This window comes from Balaenoptera ricei, chromosome 6 (assembly GCF_028023285.1).
Source record: "Balaenoptera ricei isolate mBalRic1 chromosome 6, mBalRic1.hap2, whole genome shotgun sequence".
In the NCBI taxonomy this organism is placed as follows: domain Eukaryota; kingdom Metazoa; phylum Chordata; class Mammalia; order Artiodactyla; family Balaenopteridae; genus Balaenoptera; species Balaenoptera ricei.
The window spans coordinates 40,537,356-40,555,342 of NC_082644.1; the positions used below are offsets into that span (position 1 = coordinate 40,537,356).

General features: G+C 35.8%; 2 protein-coding genes across 4 annotated transcripts in view; one reads left to right on the forward strand and one right to left on the reverse strand.

Annotated features, from left to right (window-relative positions):
• The window catches only part of UBQLN1 (ubiquilin 1), a 48,893-nt gene that overhangs the window by 12,823 nt on the left and 18,083 nt on the right, over positions 1–17,987 (forward strand). For both annotated transcript variants that reach the window (XM_059924534.1, XM_059924535.1), the window contains exons 2-3: positions 15,698–15,849; positions 16,941–17,056. In XM_059924534.1, coding sequence (XP_059780517.1) covers positions 15,698–15,849; positions 16,941–17,056 — 268 coding nt within the window. The remainder of the gene's footprint in view (positions 1–15,697; positions 15,850–16,940; positions 17,057–17,987) is intronic.
• The window catches only part of IDNK (IDNK gluconokinase), a 60,920-nt gene continuing 57,450 nt past the window's right edge, over positions 14,518–17,987 (reverse strand). For both annotated transcript variants that reach the window (XR_009503629.1, XM_059924542.1), the window contains one exon: positions 14,518–14,739. Coding sequence is in view for 1 of the 2 variants with exons in the window: in XM_059924542.1 (XP_059780525.1) it covers positions 14,722–14,739 (18 nt within the window). In the remaining variant the exon portion in view is untranslated. The remainder of the gene's footprint in view (positions 14,740–17,987) is intronic.

Here is a 17,987-nt window from a genome sequence, read left to right on the forward strand (position 1 = left end):
TGTCTCCCTAGGTAGGTTTATTCCTAGGTATTGTATTCTTTTTGTTGCAGTGGTAAATGGGAGTGTTTCCATAATTTCTCTTTCAGATTTTCCATCATTAGTGTATAGGAATGCAAGAGATTTCTGTGCATTAGTTTTGTATCCTGCAACTTTACCAAATTCATTAATTAGCTCTAGTAGTTTTCTGGTGGCAGTTTTAGGATTCTCTATGTATAGTATCATGTCATCTGCAAACAGTGAGAGTTTTACTTCTTCTTTTCCAATTTGTATTCCTTTTATTTCTTTTTCTTCTCTGATTGCCATGGCTAGGACTTCCAAAACTATGTTAAATAATAGTGGTGAGAGTAGACATCCTTGTCTCGTTCCTGATCTTAGAGGAAATGCTTTCAGTTTTTCACCATTGAGAATGATGTTTGCTGTGGGTTTGTCGTATATGGCCTTCATTATGTTGAGGTAGGTTCCCTCTGTGCCCACTTTCTGGAGAGTTTTTATCATAAATGGGTGTTGAATTTTGTCAAAAGCTTTTTCTGCATCTATTGAGATGGTCATGATTTTTATTCTTCAATTTGTTAATATGGTGTATCACATTGATTGATTTGCGTATATTGAAGAATCCTTGCATCCCTGGGATAAATCCCACTTGATCATGGTGTATGATCCTTTTAATGTGTTGTTGGATTCTGTTTGCTAGTATTTTGTTGAGGATTTTTGCATCTATATTCATCAGTGATATTGGTCTGTAATTTTCTTTTTTTGTAGTATCTTTGTCTGGTTTTGGTATCAGGGTGATGGTGACCTCATAGAATGAGTTTGGGAGTGTTCCTTCCTCTGCAATTTTTTGGAAGAGTTTGAGAAGGATGGGTGTTAGCTCTTCTCTAAATGTTTGATAGAATTCACCTGTGAAGCCATCTGGTCCTGGACTTTTGTTTGTTGGAAGATTTTTAATCACAGTTTCAATTTCATGACTTGTGATTGGTCTGTTCATATTTTCTGTTTCTTCCTGGTTCAGTCTTGGAAGGTTATACCTTTCTAAGAATTTGTATTTCTTCCAGGTTGTCCATTTTATTGGTATAGAGTTGCTTGTAGTAGTCTCTTAAGATGCTTTGTATTTCTGTGGTGTCTGTTGTAACTTCTCCTTTTTCATTTCTGATTTTATTGATTTGAGTCCTCTCCCTCTTTTTCTTGATGAGTCTGGCTAATGGCTTATCAATTTTATTTATCTTCTCAAAGAACCAGCTTTTAGTTTTATTGATCTTTGCTATTGTTTTCTTTGTTTCTATTTCATTAATTTCTGCTCTGATCTTTATGATTTCTTTCCTTCTGCTAACTTTGGGTTTTGTTTGTTCTTCTCTAGTTTCTTTAGGTGTAAGGTTAGATTGTTTACTTGAGATTTTTCTTGTTTCTTTAGGTAGGCTTGTATAGCTATAAACTTCCCTCTTAGAATTGCTTTTTCTGCATCCCATAGGTTTTGGGTCGTGGAGTTTTGATTGTCATTTGTCTCTAGGTATTTTTTGATTTCCTCTTTGATTTCTTCAGTGATCTCTTGGTTATTTAGTAACGTATTGTTTAGCCTCCATGTGTTTGTGTTTTTTGCGTTTTTTTCCCTGTAATTCATTTCTAATCTCATAGCGTTGTGGTCGGAAAAGATGCTTGATATGATTTCAGTTTTCTTAAATTTACTGAGGCTTGATTTGTGACTCAAGATGTGATTTATCCTGGAGAATGTTCCATGCGCACTTGAGAAGAAAGTGTAATCTGCTGTTTTTGGATGGAATGTCCTATAAATATCAATTAAATCTCTCTGGTCTATTGTGTCATTTAAAGTTTCTGTTTCCGTATTTATTTTCATTTTGGATGATCTGTCCATTGGTGTAAGTGAGGTGTTAAAGTCCCCCACTATTATTGTGTTACTGTCGATTTCCTCTTTTATAGCTGTTAGCAGTTGCCTTATGTATTGAGGTGCTCCTATGTTGGGTGCATATATATTTATAATTGTTATATCTTTTTCTTGGATTGATCCTTTGATCATTATGTAGTGTCCTTCCTTGTCTCTTGTAACATTCTTTATTTTAAAGTCTATTTTATTTGATATAAGTATAGCTACTCCAGTTTTCTTTTGATTTCCATTTGCATGGAATATCTTTTTCCATCCCCTCACTTTCAGTCTTTATGTGTTCCTAGGTCTAAAGTGGGTCTCTTGTAGACAGCATATATATGGGTCTTGTTTTTGTATCCATTCAGCAAGCCTGTGTCTTTTGGTTGGAGCATTTAATCCATTCACGTTTAAGGTAATTATCGATATGTATGTTCCTATGACCATTTTCTTAATTGTTACGGGCTTGTTTTTGTAGATCCTTTTCTTCTCTTGTGTTTCCCAGTCAGAGAAGTTCCTTTAGCATTTGTTGTAAAGCTGGTTTTGTGGTGCTGAATTCTCTTAGCTTTTGCTTGTCTGTAAAGCTTTTGATTTCTCCATCAAATCTAAATGAGATCCTTGCCGGGTAGAGTAATCTTGGTTGTAGGTTCTTCCCTTTCATCACTTTAAGTATATCATGTCACTCCCTTCTGGCTTGTAGAGTTTCTGCTGAGAAATCAGCTGTTAACCTTATGGGAGTTCCCTTGTATGTTATTTGTCGTTTTTCCCTTGCTGCTTTCAATAATTTTTCTTTGTGTTTAATTTTTGCCAATTTGATTACTGTGTCTTGGCGTGTTTCTCCTTGGGTTTATCCTGTATGGGACTCTCTGCACTTACTGGACTTGGGTGGCTATTTCCTTTCCCATGTTAGGGAAGTTTTCAACTATAATCTCTTCAAATATTTTCTCTGGTCCTTTCTCTCTCTCTTCTCCTTCTGGGACCCCTATAATGCGAATGTTGTTGCATTTAATGTTGTCCCAGAGGTCTCTTAGGCTGTCTTCATTTCTTTTCATTCTTTTTTCTTTATTCTGTTCTGCGGCAGTGAATTCCACCATTCTGTCTTCCAGGTCACTTATCCGTTCTTCTGTCTCAGTTATTCTGCTATTGATTCCTTCTAGTGTAGTTTTCATTTCAGTTATTGTATTGGTCATCTCTGTTTGTTTGTTCTTTAATTCTTCTAGGTCTTTGTTAATCATTTCTTGCATCTTCTCAATCTTTGCCTCCATTCTTATTCCGAGGTCCTGGATCATCTTCACTATCATTATTCTGAATTCTTTTTCTGGAAGGTTGCCTATCTCTACTTCATTTAGTTGTTTTTCTGGGGTTTTTTCTTGTTCCTTCAACTGGTATATAGCCCTCTGCCTTTTCATCTTGTGTATCTTTCTGTGAATGTGGTTTTTGTTCCACAGGCTGCAGGATTGTAGTTTTTCTTGCTTCTGCTGTCTGCCCTCTGGTGGTTGAGGCTATCTAAGAGGCTTGATGGGAGGCTCTGGTGGTGGGTAGAGCTGACTGTTGCTTTGGCAGCCAGAGCTCAGTAAAAGTTTAATCCACTTGACTGTTGATGGGTGGGGCTGGGTTCCCTCCCTGTTGGTTGTTTTGCCTGAGGCAACCCAACCCTGGAGCCTACCTGGACCCCTTTGTGGGGCTAATGACAGACTCTGGGAGGGCTCACGCCAAGGAGTACTTCCCAGAACTTCTGCTGCCAGTGTCCTTGTCCCCACGGTGAAACAGAGCCACCCCCCCGCCTCTGCAGGAGACCTTCCAACACTAGCAGGTAGGTCTGGTTCAGTCTCTCCCAGGGTCACTGCTCCTTCCCCTGGGTCCCGATGCACACACTATTTTGTGTGTGGCCTCCACGAGTGGGGTCTCTGCTTCCCCCAGTCCTGTCGAAGTCCTGCAGTCAATTCCCACTAGGCTTCAAAGTCTGATTCTCTGTGAATTCCTCCTCCCGTTGCTAGACCCCCAGGTTGGGAAGCCTGACGTGGGGCTCAGAACCTTCACTCCAGTTGGTGGAATTCTGTGGTATAAGTGTTTGCCAGTCTGTGAGTCACCCACCCACCAGCTTTGGGATTTGATTTTACTCTGATTGCGCTCCTCCTACTGTCTCATTGTGGCTTCTCCTTTGTCTTTGGATGTGGGGTATCTTTTTTGGTGAGTTCCAGTGTCTTACTGTCGATGATTGTTCAGCAGCTAGTTGTGATTCTGGTATTCTTGCAAGAGAGAGTGAGAGCACATCCTTCTACTCCGCCATCTTGTTTTGTCTCCTCCCCAGCGGTTGATTCATTTTTGTTTCCAGTGGAGTGGCAGGCTGTTGAGCGTCGTAATCCTTGGTTTTTGTAAGTTTGTTCCGAGCTTTGGGTAATTTACTCAGAGTAAATGAATATTACATGAGTCTATTTGGGAGTAGTTCTAATACCTAAATTGTTTGACATTGGTTGTTTGAAATGTAAAATTTGTTTGTATAAGAATTAGATTATAATAGGTAGTCAGTTTATACAGTTTCCCTTTGTATGGTACTAGAAGTATAGCTGTACCCTATCTCTGTCATAATGCTTTCCAACTTTCACCATGAAGTGCTATAAACTCATACTTTTGAATTGCCTTAGGTGCCCCTCAGAACCAAGAGTTCCATGAGGCTAGAGGATCCTAGTATCAGTGATGTTAATTTTCAACAATGCTGTAATTCTGTAGGAGGAAGTTATTTCTTATGGGTCTTATTAAGGACTTCGGTTTCTTGAGATTTTGTTGTGAGGATTGAATGAGATGATGTGGGGGTGTGGTTCCAGGCACAGTGTAGCTGCTAAATTAGCAATGAATGTAAATGCTTTTTGAACTGTGTGCCATAGGATTTTACTCTTTTGCATCTAGGATACCATAGAGAAGCCCCTAGTCTGTCCAGAAAGCCCACCTATCCTTCCTAACACTGACAACTCATGGCTAGTAGGATTCCAGCCCTTAAATATTACTAAGGGCTCAACTAAACTGTTCACAACTGTTCTATAAGCATTTGATGCTAGATAATGATGTTCATGGATGACCATCTCTTATTCTTGGGTGATCATCCCTGCTGTGATTTACATGTCTTATAGCCACTCTGGTCTGCTACCTAAAACTAAGGTATCTTTTTTTTTTCTTCTCCCAAGACAAATTTTATTTATTTATTTTTAAATTTTTATTGGAGTATAGTTGATTTCCAATGTTGTGTTTCAGGTGTACAGCAAAGTGAATCAGTTATACATATACATATATCCACCCTTTTTTTACATTCTTTTCCCATGTAGGTCATTACAGAGTATTGAGTAGAGTTACCTGTGCTATACAGTAGGTTCTTATTGGCTATCTGTTTTACGTATAGTAGTGTGTATATGTCAATCCCAATGTCTCAATTTATCCCTCCCCCTTTACCCCCTGGAAACCATAAGTTTGTTTTCTACATCTGTGACTCTTAAAACTAGGGTATCTTCATCCCAATTTGTTTCTGATGACCTACCCAAGACAAAGTATATGATAGCTTTCTGGCTAGGTGAGTCACTTGAAATTGGATGCTCAGGAAAGTTGGTCATTTATGTTTTGACTTCCTGCAGTTTCTTATGTGTAGGGCATTCACAATCAACTTTTAAACCTATTTTAATTTAAGTATAGTACAGAACAATGCACACAAAAATGTACAGCTTCATTTATTAGCACAAAAGTTAGAAGCAGAATATTATCAGCTTCCCAGATGTCACTTGTGATCCCTTACAATCACCACCTCCTCTTAACTACAACTTTTCTCACTTTTGACACTATGGTTTTTGCCCCTTTCCTCTCTTTTAACTTATGTTAATGATAACTTATGTTAATGAAATAATGTAGTTTATTGTCATTTGTGATTGGCTGCTTTTGCTCTACATTGATCCATGGTGACATGTGGCTGTAGTTCATGTGTTGTCATCGTGTGTAACAGTCTATTGAATATATCACAATTTGTTCTACAGTTGAGGGTTTGGGTTGTTTTAAGTTTTGGGGTAATAAAGTTTGAACTTCATTGAACGTGTCTTTTGGTGTACCTGTGTGAACACATAATTTGTTAGATAAAATCCCAGAAGTAGAATTGTTGAGTCATACAACAAGCATACATTCAGCTTCTACTGTGAAATGTTTTTCTGAAATATGTGAATTTATACTTCTGTTCGCAATATATGTGGATTCCAGTTGCTCCAAATCCTCTGCAGCAGTCTGTAACAGTCTTTTTTAATAGTACAACCACTTTATTTATTTATTTATTTATTTATTTAGGCTGCATCGGGCCTTCATTGCAGCACATGAGATCTTTTGTTGCGGCACCCGGGCTTCTCTAGTTGTGGCCAACAGGCTCCAGAGCGTGTGGGCTTTGTAGCTGTGGCGCGCGGGCTTAGTTGCCCTGCGGCATGTGGGATCTTAGTTCCCGCACCAGGGATCAAGCCCGCGTCCCCTGCATTGGAAGGTGGATTTTTAACCACTGGACCACCAGGGAAGTCCCTGTAACAGTCTTTATACTGGACTGTTGGGTGGGTGTGTCACTGGTTTTAAAGTTACCTGATGTTGTTAATTAGGATGAGTCCCCTTCCTCTGTATTATTGGCCATTTCATTTTTGTGAAGTTCCTATTTCAGTCTATTGACTAGTTTTCAGTTGGGTTGTGTCTTGCTGATTTTCATGCTTTATGTATAAAATCTGGATTCAAGCTTTGTTGGTTTTTGGTATTGTAGATATTTTTTCTTTGTTGCTTATCTTTTTACTCTATTAATGATAGTTTAATTTATTGTGCCTTTTTTATGGCTAAATCTTTTTGTGTCCTGTTCAGGAAATCTTTTCCAGTTGAACTAATATTTTATTGATTCATCTTTTTGGTATTGTTTAATTGCAAGGTACTGTTTAATTTGCATGTAGTTAGAGTACATACTCCATATGATTGAAAATTTTTGAAATATGTCGACTTGCTTTATGGCCCAGTATATAAGTTTGTAAATGTATTTTAAAAGAATACTTATTCTGTAGTTGTTGAGTACAGTGTTCTATACATACCAGTTGGGTCATCAGTTAATTTTGTTGTTCAAAGCTTTTATATCCTTTTTTTTTCTTTTGGTCCTATTTTATTTTATCAGTTACTGAGGTAAATATGCTAAAATATTTTACTGTACTTTTGGATTAGTCTGTTTTTCTCTGTAGTTCAATTTAATTTTTGCTTTATGTATTCTGAAACTGTATTATGTACATATACATTTAAAGTTTTATCTTCTTGTGAGTTGAACACTTTATAATGTTGAAATGTCCTAGTTGCTTTTGTATTAAAGTTTGCTTTTTCCAGGGAACTATATTCAATATCATGTGATAAACCATAATGGAAAAGAATATGAAAAAGAATGTATATATATATGTATAACTGAGTCACTTTGTTGTACAGCAGTAATTAACACAACACTGTAAATAAACTACACTTCAGTTTAAGAAAAAAGTTTGCCTTGTCAATTAGAGTAGCCTCACTAACTTTATTTGGTTAGTTTTTGCATGGACTATCTTTATTCATTCTTTTTATTTTCAATCTTTCTTTTCCTTAGTAGTTTATGTGTATATCTTTTTTAAGCAGCATGAAGTTGGGTTTCTAAATCCAGTCCGGCAATTTTATCTTTTTAACACATAGTCTGTTATGTAATCACTGATACATTTGGTTTACGTTTACCATTATACTGTTTGATTTCTGTTTTTCCTGTCTCTTCTATGTTGCTTTTTTCTCTTTCTTTTGGATTGTTTTGTATTATTCCAATTGTTCCCCCCCTTTTTCCCAGTTGCCCCTTTTATTAGGTTGGTAGATGCATGCTGCTTAAACTATTCTTTTAGTAGTTATCCTAGAGATTACTATATGCATCTTATAAAATGTCTAAATCAGTAAGTACTTTACAGTTAATTCAAGAACCTTAGAACAGTTGAACACTGTTTACCTGCCTGTGGACTACACTTGATCTTCCTTCCTTCCTTGTTTCCTCTCTTCTTTTCTTCATTCCAACACAAAACATTGTTACTAATGCTTTATAAAGTCAGTTTTTATTTCAATTTATTCTTCCCATTTTTTTATTCCTTCATCTAGGAGAGGATCATTTTCTTCTGTCTGAGGAACATTTCCTGTAGTCTGTATATGCTGGGTAACAAATTCTCTGTTTTTGTGCGTCTGAAAATGTCTATTTTGATTTCATTTTGAGGGATTTTGCACTGGATGTAAAATTTTAGTTTGCCAGTTAACTCTTCCCCCTTTATAATTTTTTTCTTAATTTTTAAATCATGGATAATTTCAAGTATACAGAAGTAGAGATAACGTAAGTTAGCCCCGCCATGAATCCTTCACCCAGCTTTGACAATTAATTTTGGAGCCAGTCTTGTTTCAGGTGTACTTTCCCTTAAGGCCCCTTTCCATACCCCATTATTTTGATGCATCTCTCATGCCTTATATCACTTCATCCTTTAATATTTCAGCATGTATCTCTAAAAGCTAAGGATCCCTTTAAAAAACGCAATATATTATCCTGCTTTACCAATTAATAATGTCTTAATTTCACCAGTCCAGAATTTCCCCATTGTTTCAAAATGATTTTTTAAGTGTAATGTTAGCATGAATTTATTATTATGTAGCTTTAACTTTTAAAAAATAGACTTTACTTTTTCGAGCAGTTTTAGATTTACAGCTAATAGAGCACAAAGTACAGAGTTCCCATACTCCCTGCTCCCCCTACTTTAACCTCCCCCACCATCGACATCCGTCTCAAGGTGGTACATTTGTTACAATTGATGGACCTCTACTGACACATCATTATCACTCAAAGTTCATAGTTTAAGATTCACTCTTGGTGTTTTGGCAAATGTATAGTGTATGTGCTCTACCTCTACCCTAACTCCTGGCAACCACTGATCCATTTACTGTCTCCATAGTTTTGTTCTTTCCAGAATGTCATCTAGTTGGAATTATACAGTACATAACCTTTTAGATTGGCTTATTTGACTTAGTAGTATGCATTTAAGGTTCCTCTATGGTTCTTTTCATGGTTTGATAGTTCATAGTTTGATAGCTCATTTCTTTTTATTGCTGAATAATATCCCATTGTCTGTCTTGGATAATGTCCAAGGTTTATTTATCCATTCACCTGTAGAAGAATTTCTTGGTTGCTTCAAAGTTTTAACATTAATGAATAAAGCTGCTATATACATCTGTGTGCAGGTTTTGTCTGGACATAAGTTCTCAATTCCTTTGGGTAAATACCAAGGAGAGGGTGATTGCTGGATCGAATGGTAAGAGTATGTTTAGTTTTGTAAGAAATTGCTAAACTGTCTTCCAAAGTGGCTATACCATTTTGTATTCCCATCAGCAGTGAATGAGAGTTTCTATTGTTCCATATTGTTGCCAGAATTTGGTAGTGTTATCTGTTTTGGTTTGGCCATCCTAGTAGTTGTATAGCACAGTCTCCTTATTTTAATTGGCAATTCCTCTAATGGCCTATGATGCAGAGCATCTTTACGGATATGCTTATTTACCATTTGTATATCTTTTTTGATGAGATGTCTGTTAAAATTTTTTGCCCATTTTTTAATTGGGTTGTTCAGTTTCTTGTTGAGTTTTAAGAGTTCTTTGTATACTTTGGGTAACCGTCCTTTATCAGATGTGTCATTTCCAAATATTTTCTCCCAGTTTGGCTTGTCTTCTCATTCTCTTGCAAAAGATTTTTTTTTTTCAAGTGGGATCCAAATAAAGCTCATACATTGCAAGGGACTGATAAGTTTCCTGTTTTTTCTTTTCTGGCAAGTATGCTTTTATTTCTTTTTCCTGCCTCGTTTCATTGGCTGACATTTTTAATATGTTGTTGAATAGAGTGAATAGAGAGCATACATCCTTGCTTTGTTACTGATCTTAGAGGGAAAGCATTCAGTTGTTCATCATTACTACACCAAATTGTAGATATTTTGTAGATGTGCTTTATCAGATCTGGGTAGTTCCCTTTTATTCCTGATTCCTTGGGACTTTAGTCATGAATGAATGCTTTCAAATGCTTTTTTACTATCGATTAATAAGACGGTGTGGATTTTCTTTTTCTTTTGTCAGTGTGGTGAATTATTGATTTTTCAAATGTTGACTTACTTAGCCTCACATTTCTAGGATAAACCTAACTTGGTAATGAAGAATTACTCTTGTTCTATATTGCTGGATTTGTTTGCTAGTATTTTACAGAGGATTTCTGCATCTGTGTTCATGAGGGATATTGGTCCCTAGTTTTCTTTTCTGGTTTTGGTATCAGGGTAATATTGGCCTCACAAAGTAAATTGAGAAGTGTTTCCTCTTCTGTTTTCAGAAGAGAGTGAATGAGTTCTGGCAGCTTGAATCTTTCAAGAAATTGGTCCATTTCATCCAAGTTGTCAAATACTTGCATGTAGTTTTCCTTATTCTATTAATAAAATCTGTGAGGTCTGTAGTCATTTCCTTCTGTTGTTACTGATATTGCTAGTCTATGTTTTCTCTGTTTTTTTCTTGGCCATTCTAGTTAGAGGTTAATCAGTTTTACTAATATTTTAAAAGATTTTTTTCTTATTTTTCTGTATTTTGATTTCTGCTCTTATTTTTATTTTTTGTTGGGTTTCATTTGCTCTTTGTCTAGTTTCTAAAGGTTGAAACTTAGATTACTGATTTGTGATCTTTCTTAAATTTAAGCCTTTAATATAAATTTTCCTAGGCATTGCTTTAGTTGCATCTCAGAAATTTTGACATATTGTAACTTCATTTTTGTTCAGTTGAAAATATTTTCTAATTGCTCCTCAAGACTTTCTTTTTGACCCATGAATTCTTTAGAAGTATTTTGTTTAATTTGGGAGTTTTCCAGATATCTTTCTGTTATTGATTTCTAGTGTAATTTCATTATTGTCAAGGAATATACTTATATGGTTCAATTATTTAAAATTTCCAAGGTTTGTTTTTATGACCCAGTTTATGGTCTTACCTTGGTTGAGTGTCCCTTGTGTACTTAAAAGTATCATTTCATCTATAGGTTCTCCTCTGCTTTTTCCCCGTAGCAATTTATTTGTTAAGGACACCTTTTTTGTTTATTTTAGTAGCTGTATCCTTTTAATGTCACTTAATGTATTCCTTTATTGCCTACAAATCTGGGGGAAATTTATTAGACCTAGAGCAGGCAGTGGTTCTTAGTAGTGTCCATCAGAATCACCTGGGAAGCTTGTTAAGCCATAGATTACTGGGCCCCATCCTCAGAGTTTCTGATTTGGTTGGGGCCTGAGAATTTGCATTTCTACCAAGTTAACCTGAGAATGGTGAATGTTGCTCATCTGGGGACAGCACTTTGAGAAGTACAGCAGTTTCTCAATCTTGTTATTGATTACATTTTGAGTTGGAAAATTCTTTGTCGTTGGGGTTGTTCTGTGCATTGTAGGATGTTCACCATCTTCGGTCTCTACCCACCAGTGGTACTTAAGCCCTGTTGTGACAACCAGAAATGTCTTTAGACATTGCCAAATGCTTCCCAGGGCAGATAGAGGCCTCCATTCACTTTAGGAACCGCTGCTTTAGGGTGACTAACTGGGGAAAACTCTTAGGTCTTTATCTCTAAGTTCTTTTATTTTAGTCTGGTTAGATTCTCCTTGGAGACACTATATATTATAATCTTTCTGCTTGGATGTTGAAGGTCCAGATGCCAGCATTCTGTTTGATAGGTGTGAGGTGAAGGGGGAAAGGCTCAGCATCTGGTATGTCTCTGTTTACTTAATCTTCTGTTTTTAGTGTTGTATGTCTGTTCTCATTGTGTCTGGTGTGTTCTTTAGTTCAGAGACCCTCTGTTCCCCTTCCAGAGAGAAAAAAAAATCTTCTAGTCTTTTGTTGGGTTTGGGGAGGGCCAGTTGCTTGCTTAGTGTGCAGTGAAGATGTGTCTGCTTCTTAGACTTTCAAATCCCCTTATTTTAGCCCTTAGGCACCTCTCACCTTATACCTTATCCTCAGCCTCTGGTGGTACCATGTCAAGTCTTCCAGGAATTCTGTAGATTGTGGGGATTGAATTAGCTTTTAGCTTGGCTTTCTGTATTGCCAGTTCAGGATTCAGTTCTCTTGGGTCCACTGGATGTCTGGGTTCAAAACTTTGTTCCAGTTAAGACTGAAAGGTCTCAATTTGTTCTGTTGTCTGAGTTTCTGCTTTAAAAATTTCTTTGTGCAGATCGTATGTCTGATAAGACTTGTATGTAGAATATATAAGGAATTTTTACAACTCAGTAATAGGAAGGCAAATAACCCAATTAAAAAATGGCAAAGGATGTTAATAAAGTTGTCCAAAGAAGATATATAAATAGGCACATGAAAAGATGCTCAACATTGTTAGCCATCAGGGGAATGCAAATCAAAACTACTGCACATCTACTAGGATGGCTATTAAAAAAACCAGTCAGGTAATAAATATTGGTGAAGGCATGGAGAGATTAGAACCCTTATACATTGCTGGTAGGATTGTACAATGGTATAGCCATTAGCCACTTCGGATAACACTTTGGTGGTTCCTCAAATGATTAAATCAAGAGTTACCGTATGACCCAGTAATTTAATTCCACATCTAGGTATATACCCAAGAGAAATGAAAACAGATGTCCACAGAAAAACTTGTACATGAATGTTTATAGCAACATTATTCATAATAGCCCAAAGGTGGAAACAGTCCCAATGCCCATCAATTGATGAATGAATAAACAAAATGTTGTGTATTCATACAGTAGAATGTTGTTTGGCCATAAAAAGGAAGTATTGCTATATACCATGACATGGATGCACCTTGCAAACATTGCATATTATATGATTTCACTTATTGTGAAATGTCCAGCATAGGCAAATCTATTTGACAGAAAGTAGATCAGTGAGTGGTTTCTTTTTTCTTTTTTTAAAAAATTGGTATTTGTGGAGTCACTGGCTTTTTTTTTGGCCGTGCCACGCGGATTGCAGAATCTTAGTTCCCCAACCAGGGATTGAACCTGGGGCCCTGGCAGTGAAAGTGCCTAGCCCTAACCACTGGACCACCAGGGAACTCCCCGATTAGTGGTTTCTTATGGTTTGGAGTGATGGGAGAATAGGGAGGTGATAACTAAAGGGTACTGGTTTCTTTTTGAGAAGATGAAAATTTCATAATTGACTGTGGTGATGGTAGCACGTATCTGTGAATATACTAAAAACCATTGTACACCTTAAATGGGTGAATTGTATATGTGAGTTATATCTCCATAAAGCATGAAGAAATCTTTCATCGTTGTTTCAATGGGGATTTGAAAGGAGGTAAGAGATGTGTGTCATCAATCTAGCATCTTACCTTCAAGTCCTAAAATGTGCTAAAATGATATATAATTGTATGTTAAACAATTAAATTATATATTTTGGAATGACATGAGGTGTATCAAGGATTCTGAAAAGGATTTCTTAGTTTAAGGTTAAGAAACACAAACTTAGATTAACCTCATTTTACATATGAAAATGTTTTGATGTTCTTGAAGTCAGACCTAGATTTCAAGCTTAACCTAGCAGTTTATTAGCTGTGTCACTGTGAGAGGAGGGGGACATATTGAACCTCTCTGTTTCTATATCTGAAATAGGATTAAAAGTCATCTTCTTAAGTTACTGAGGATTAAAAGAGCTGGCATTGTAGTAGCTACTATTTATTGACCACCACGTATGTGACTGATGCTTGAATTTTACATACATTCTCATTCAATCCTTATAAAAACATGTGTTCTGCTCGTTACCTTATTATTATTTCTAATAGCTGCCAAAGGGAGAATGAGATGTTTAATAATAGGAGAATGGTTAAATCATGGTTTGACTTACTTCTTTATATAGAATATTGTGCTAATGGTACTTTAAAAAGATTTTTCTTGTTGGAAATTGTTTATCTTAGGTAAAAGGGTTATATATCATTTATTTCCTTTTTTTTACAATTAGTTTTTATTGGAGTATGGTTGCTTTATAATGTGTTAGCCTCCACTGCACAACAAATGAATCAGCCATACACATACAGATATCTCCTCCCTTTTGGACTTCCCTCCCATTTAGGTTACCACAGTGCATTAGGTAGAGTTCCCTGTGCTATACAGTATGTTCCTATCAATTGTCTATTTTGTACATAGTATCAATAATGTGTATGCGTCAATCCCAGTCTCCCAATTCCTCCCACCCCACCCCTTTCCCCCATACATTTGTTCTCTATGTCTGTGTCTCTATTTCTGCTTTGCAAATAAGATCATCTATACCATTTTTCTAGACTCCACATATATGTGTCATTATAAGATATTTGCTTTTCTTTTTCTGACTTACTTCACTCTGTATGATGCTTTCTAGGTCCGTCCACGTCTCTATAAATGACCCAATTTCATTCCTTTTTATGGTTGAGTAATATTTCTTTGTATATATGTACCAGATCTTCTTTATCCATTCCTCTGTTGATGGACATTTAGGTTGCTTCCGTGTCCTGGCTATTGTAAATAGTGCTGCTGTGAACATTGGGGTGCATGTGTTTTTTTGAATTATGGTTTTCTATCATATATTTTAAAATAAAGGAAGGAAAGTTCAGATGGAAAAGGTCCAGAATATTTACTGCAGTATAATTTCGCATTATATGATTTTTTAAAAAACCAGTTGGTTACATTGAATGTTGTAACTTGATTATGGAAAATTTCATTTATACACAAAGGTATAATGTGATGAACTTTTGTGTACCTCTCATTTTCAACAGTGATTGACATATGGCCTATCTTGCTTTATATTTGTATTCCTCTTCATCTCCCCTCCTGCCCCTGCAAGAAAATGTTAGATATCATTATTTACTGTGTCTTTCCACTTACTGTGACAACCAAAAATATCCCCTTTTATTTCCAAAACATTGCCTTGGCGATAATGCTGTCATCTATTGAGAGCCACTTCTGTAGGGCATTGGTGTCTGTACGGCATTGGGGTAAGATGTGATTCTTTGAATTTCTTTACCACCCTGAGGTTTCCTGACTTTGACAGTGGAGTAAAAAAACCTAAGTATACAGGTGATTTTGATGAAGGTTTGAGAAACTGATCTAGTGTAGAATAAGTAAGCTTTTCTTATAGTATGACACTCTTTTCTATTCTGTTTTTGCATTTTATTCTTGTCCCTGGGAAGCCTTTCTTCAGGTTTTCCTGGCTACTTTCTAAATAGTTTTCACTGGAAAACTTTCTCTAACTACCCTTTGTGCTTCCTCTGTACTTTGTGGTTTACTGACTGCTCGCCTTCAGGAAAAGATTTTTGCTTTCTATCTTTGCATTTGCATGCTACTGCTTGTTAATAAATGTTTAATGAAAGAGGTGGGGCGTAAAGTCAGTATAATTGGCTTTCTTTATATTGAACTAGAAAGGAGCAGGATTCGAGATGGAAATCTGAGGAAAAGATTATTGTAAACTTGGTAAGAGCTATGTGTGGCTTGAACTACATTTAGCACCATTGATATAAAAAGAATAAGGCTATGACAAAGAAGTGAATTATTGTATCTTAGCAGACGATTGAATATAGGATATGTACACCTGTAATAAAATGTTTGCATTAGAGATGAGTGAAGTGGTAACACTCATTTCCGACTAAGATCAAGATATGGACACAGAAATACTATGCCTTTATATTTGAATTGTTGCAGTATCTGTAGTGGGGGCTTCTTTTGAGGTACTTCTAGAAACTAGACTAGATGGTGTTATGCAAACATCTGTAATACATATTTATTTTATCTTATTTAGTTCAAGGAAGAAATCTCTAAACGTTTTAAATCCCATACCGACCAACTTGTGTTGATATTTGCTGGAAAAATTTTAAAAGATCAAGATACTTTGAGTCAGCATGGAATTCATGATGGACTTACTGTTCACCTTGTCATCAAAACACAAAACAGGTATGTTTTTAGAAGACTTTTAACTTTAAACCATGAATAAATGTTTATATTTCTCTCTTAAAAATAACCAGTCTTGGCTTTAAATGGCTTTCTGTCATTAATATGTAAATGGATTAAAATTCATTTATTTGCTGCTCATGTAGATAGCAAATGTTTTAATGATTCAGTAATGCTAATGCTTACACATCTGATATTTTAGACGGTTTATCATTGAGTTATTATATTATTTGAATTACAAAACAAGCAAATTAATGTTTTTAGCTGTGTTTTCTTGTTTAGAGAGATTTTTGGACAGAGATCAGGGGTGACTCATCTTCTTGGCAAACCACAAATTAGTAACCATGTTTCATTAAATCTAAGGCACCATTCAGTTTTTAAGAGATACCTTTATTTGTGTACCACTAAGTAAAAATATCGCCAATCAAATTGGTATATTTTCTTTTCACTTAAAATTATTATACTTAGTGAAAGAGCTCCTAGAGCTCCCTTAGACTTATTCAGATATGGTATTTTATCATCATTCAGATGAAATGAAATTCAGAACTCTTAACTGATGTCACATGGAAGGGGTTTCCAATAAACTCTCATTTTTTTACTTAAGGATATTAAGTAATAATCAGTTATTACTTGTACTGATTTCTCAGCCTTCTTTTGGTGAAGTCTCTCTTTATTTTTTACTTTTAACTTTTTTAGGTTCTGAGTAAAAGTGCCCCCCCAACCCTTAAGAACTTAGAAAGGGGTAGATAAAAAATAGCTTATATAGTCAAGCTTTGTGATTGTGACCAGTCATTGGATTCTCTTCTGTGAGGTGACCTATCTCCTTCTCTTACATAGTCAGTATGATTGAAAGTAATAAAATATTTATGACAGTATACTTGAGGAAGGGCAGTTGAAATATAGTTTGGATTTTGTGGGGTTTCACTATGTTTCTTTATATTTGTGTTCCTAGTGCTTAGTTATTTCAGGGTGTTTACTCTATGATAATTTGAGTTCTGAAAACTTAAACTTTATTTCTGCGTATTGGAGTTCTAGAGGTTCTTTTGAAATAATTAGCTCCAGTGTTTATACCATGATATAATTATTTTTCCTAGGCCTCAGGATCATTCAGCTCAGCAAACCAACACCAGTGGAAGCAATGCTACCGCGTCATCAGCTCCTAATAGTACCTCCACATCTGGTTCTGCCACTAGCAACCCTTTTGGTTTAGGTAAGTATCTTTAGTCATTTTTTATAAGGATTTTAAAAAAACTTCCTTCCCCCCAGGGTAGTTTTAAATAAAATGATAGAATTAAACATTAAGTCACTTTAGCAATGAAAACAAAAACTTGTATAGCTTATTTCTGTAGTTGTAGGTATTAAGGGAGTAGTAGTTGGGAATACAGATGTACTTGCTTAGATTACATTTACATATAATAAGTAGTCAGTAAGTGACACATTTCTTTTCAATAATGAAAGAAATGTACTGTATGTATACCTGATCCGACCACCACATAATTGACTCTGGAGAGGATTAGCTAGTTGTTGATCATAAGCTAACCCCCTGAATACAATTTTCTTGTTTGTAAAATGAAGGGATCAGATTGCATTAGTGATTTTCTAACTGTTGTAAATGCACGCAAAGAGGCCTGGGAACAAGCCCAGTGGTTAAGAATCTTCTGCATCAGCCAAAACTATCAATAGTTTTCTTATATCAGTTTTTACACTGAGGTTCTTTGGGAGGTTTTTTTGGGGAAAAGAGTAGTCTGAAGCTAACAAAAGTTGAACTAGGTAGATAAATGGCTTAATGCTTCTTTCAGTTCCGAAGTTGTATGACAAGTATAGTACCTTGAAATGACATTTTAAAAAATATGTACAGTTTTCACATATCGAGGATCATACCTTCCACCTCTTCCAGAAAAAGTTTTCTTGTAATGGCATGGATTCACATTTGCCTTTTTTTTTAATGTTTGATGCTCTTATTTTTTAAAATGATCTTGGGTTAAATGTGTCTCTTTTGGTTGAAGCAGATGAGTTTTAGATGGCAAAATTATTAACATGAACAATCTAGAGAGATTAGGATGAAATTATTTAGTGTTCAGACTCATGAAAGGTATTTTTGAGGTAAATCTCTCCCCTCTTCCCTCATTTTATAGGCAAAG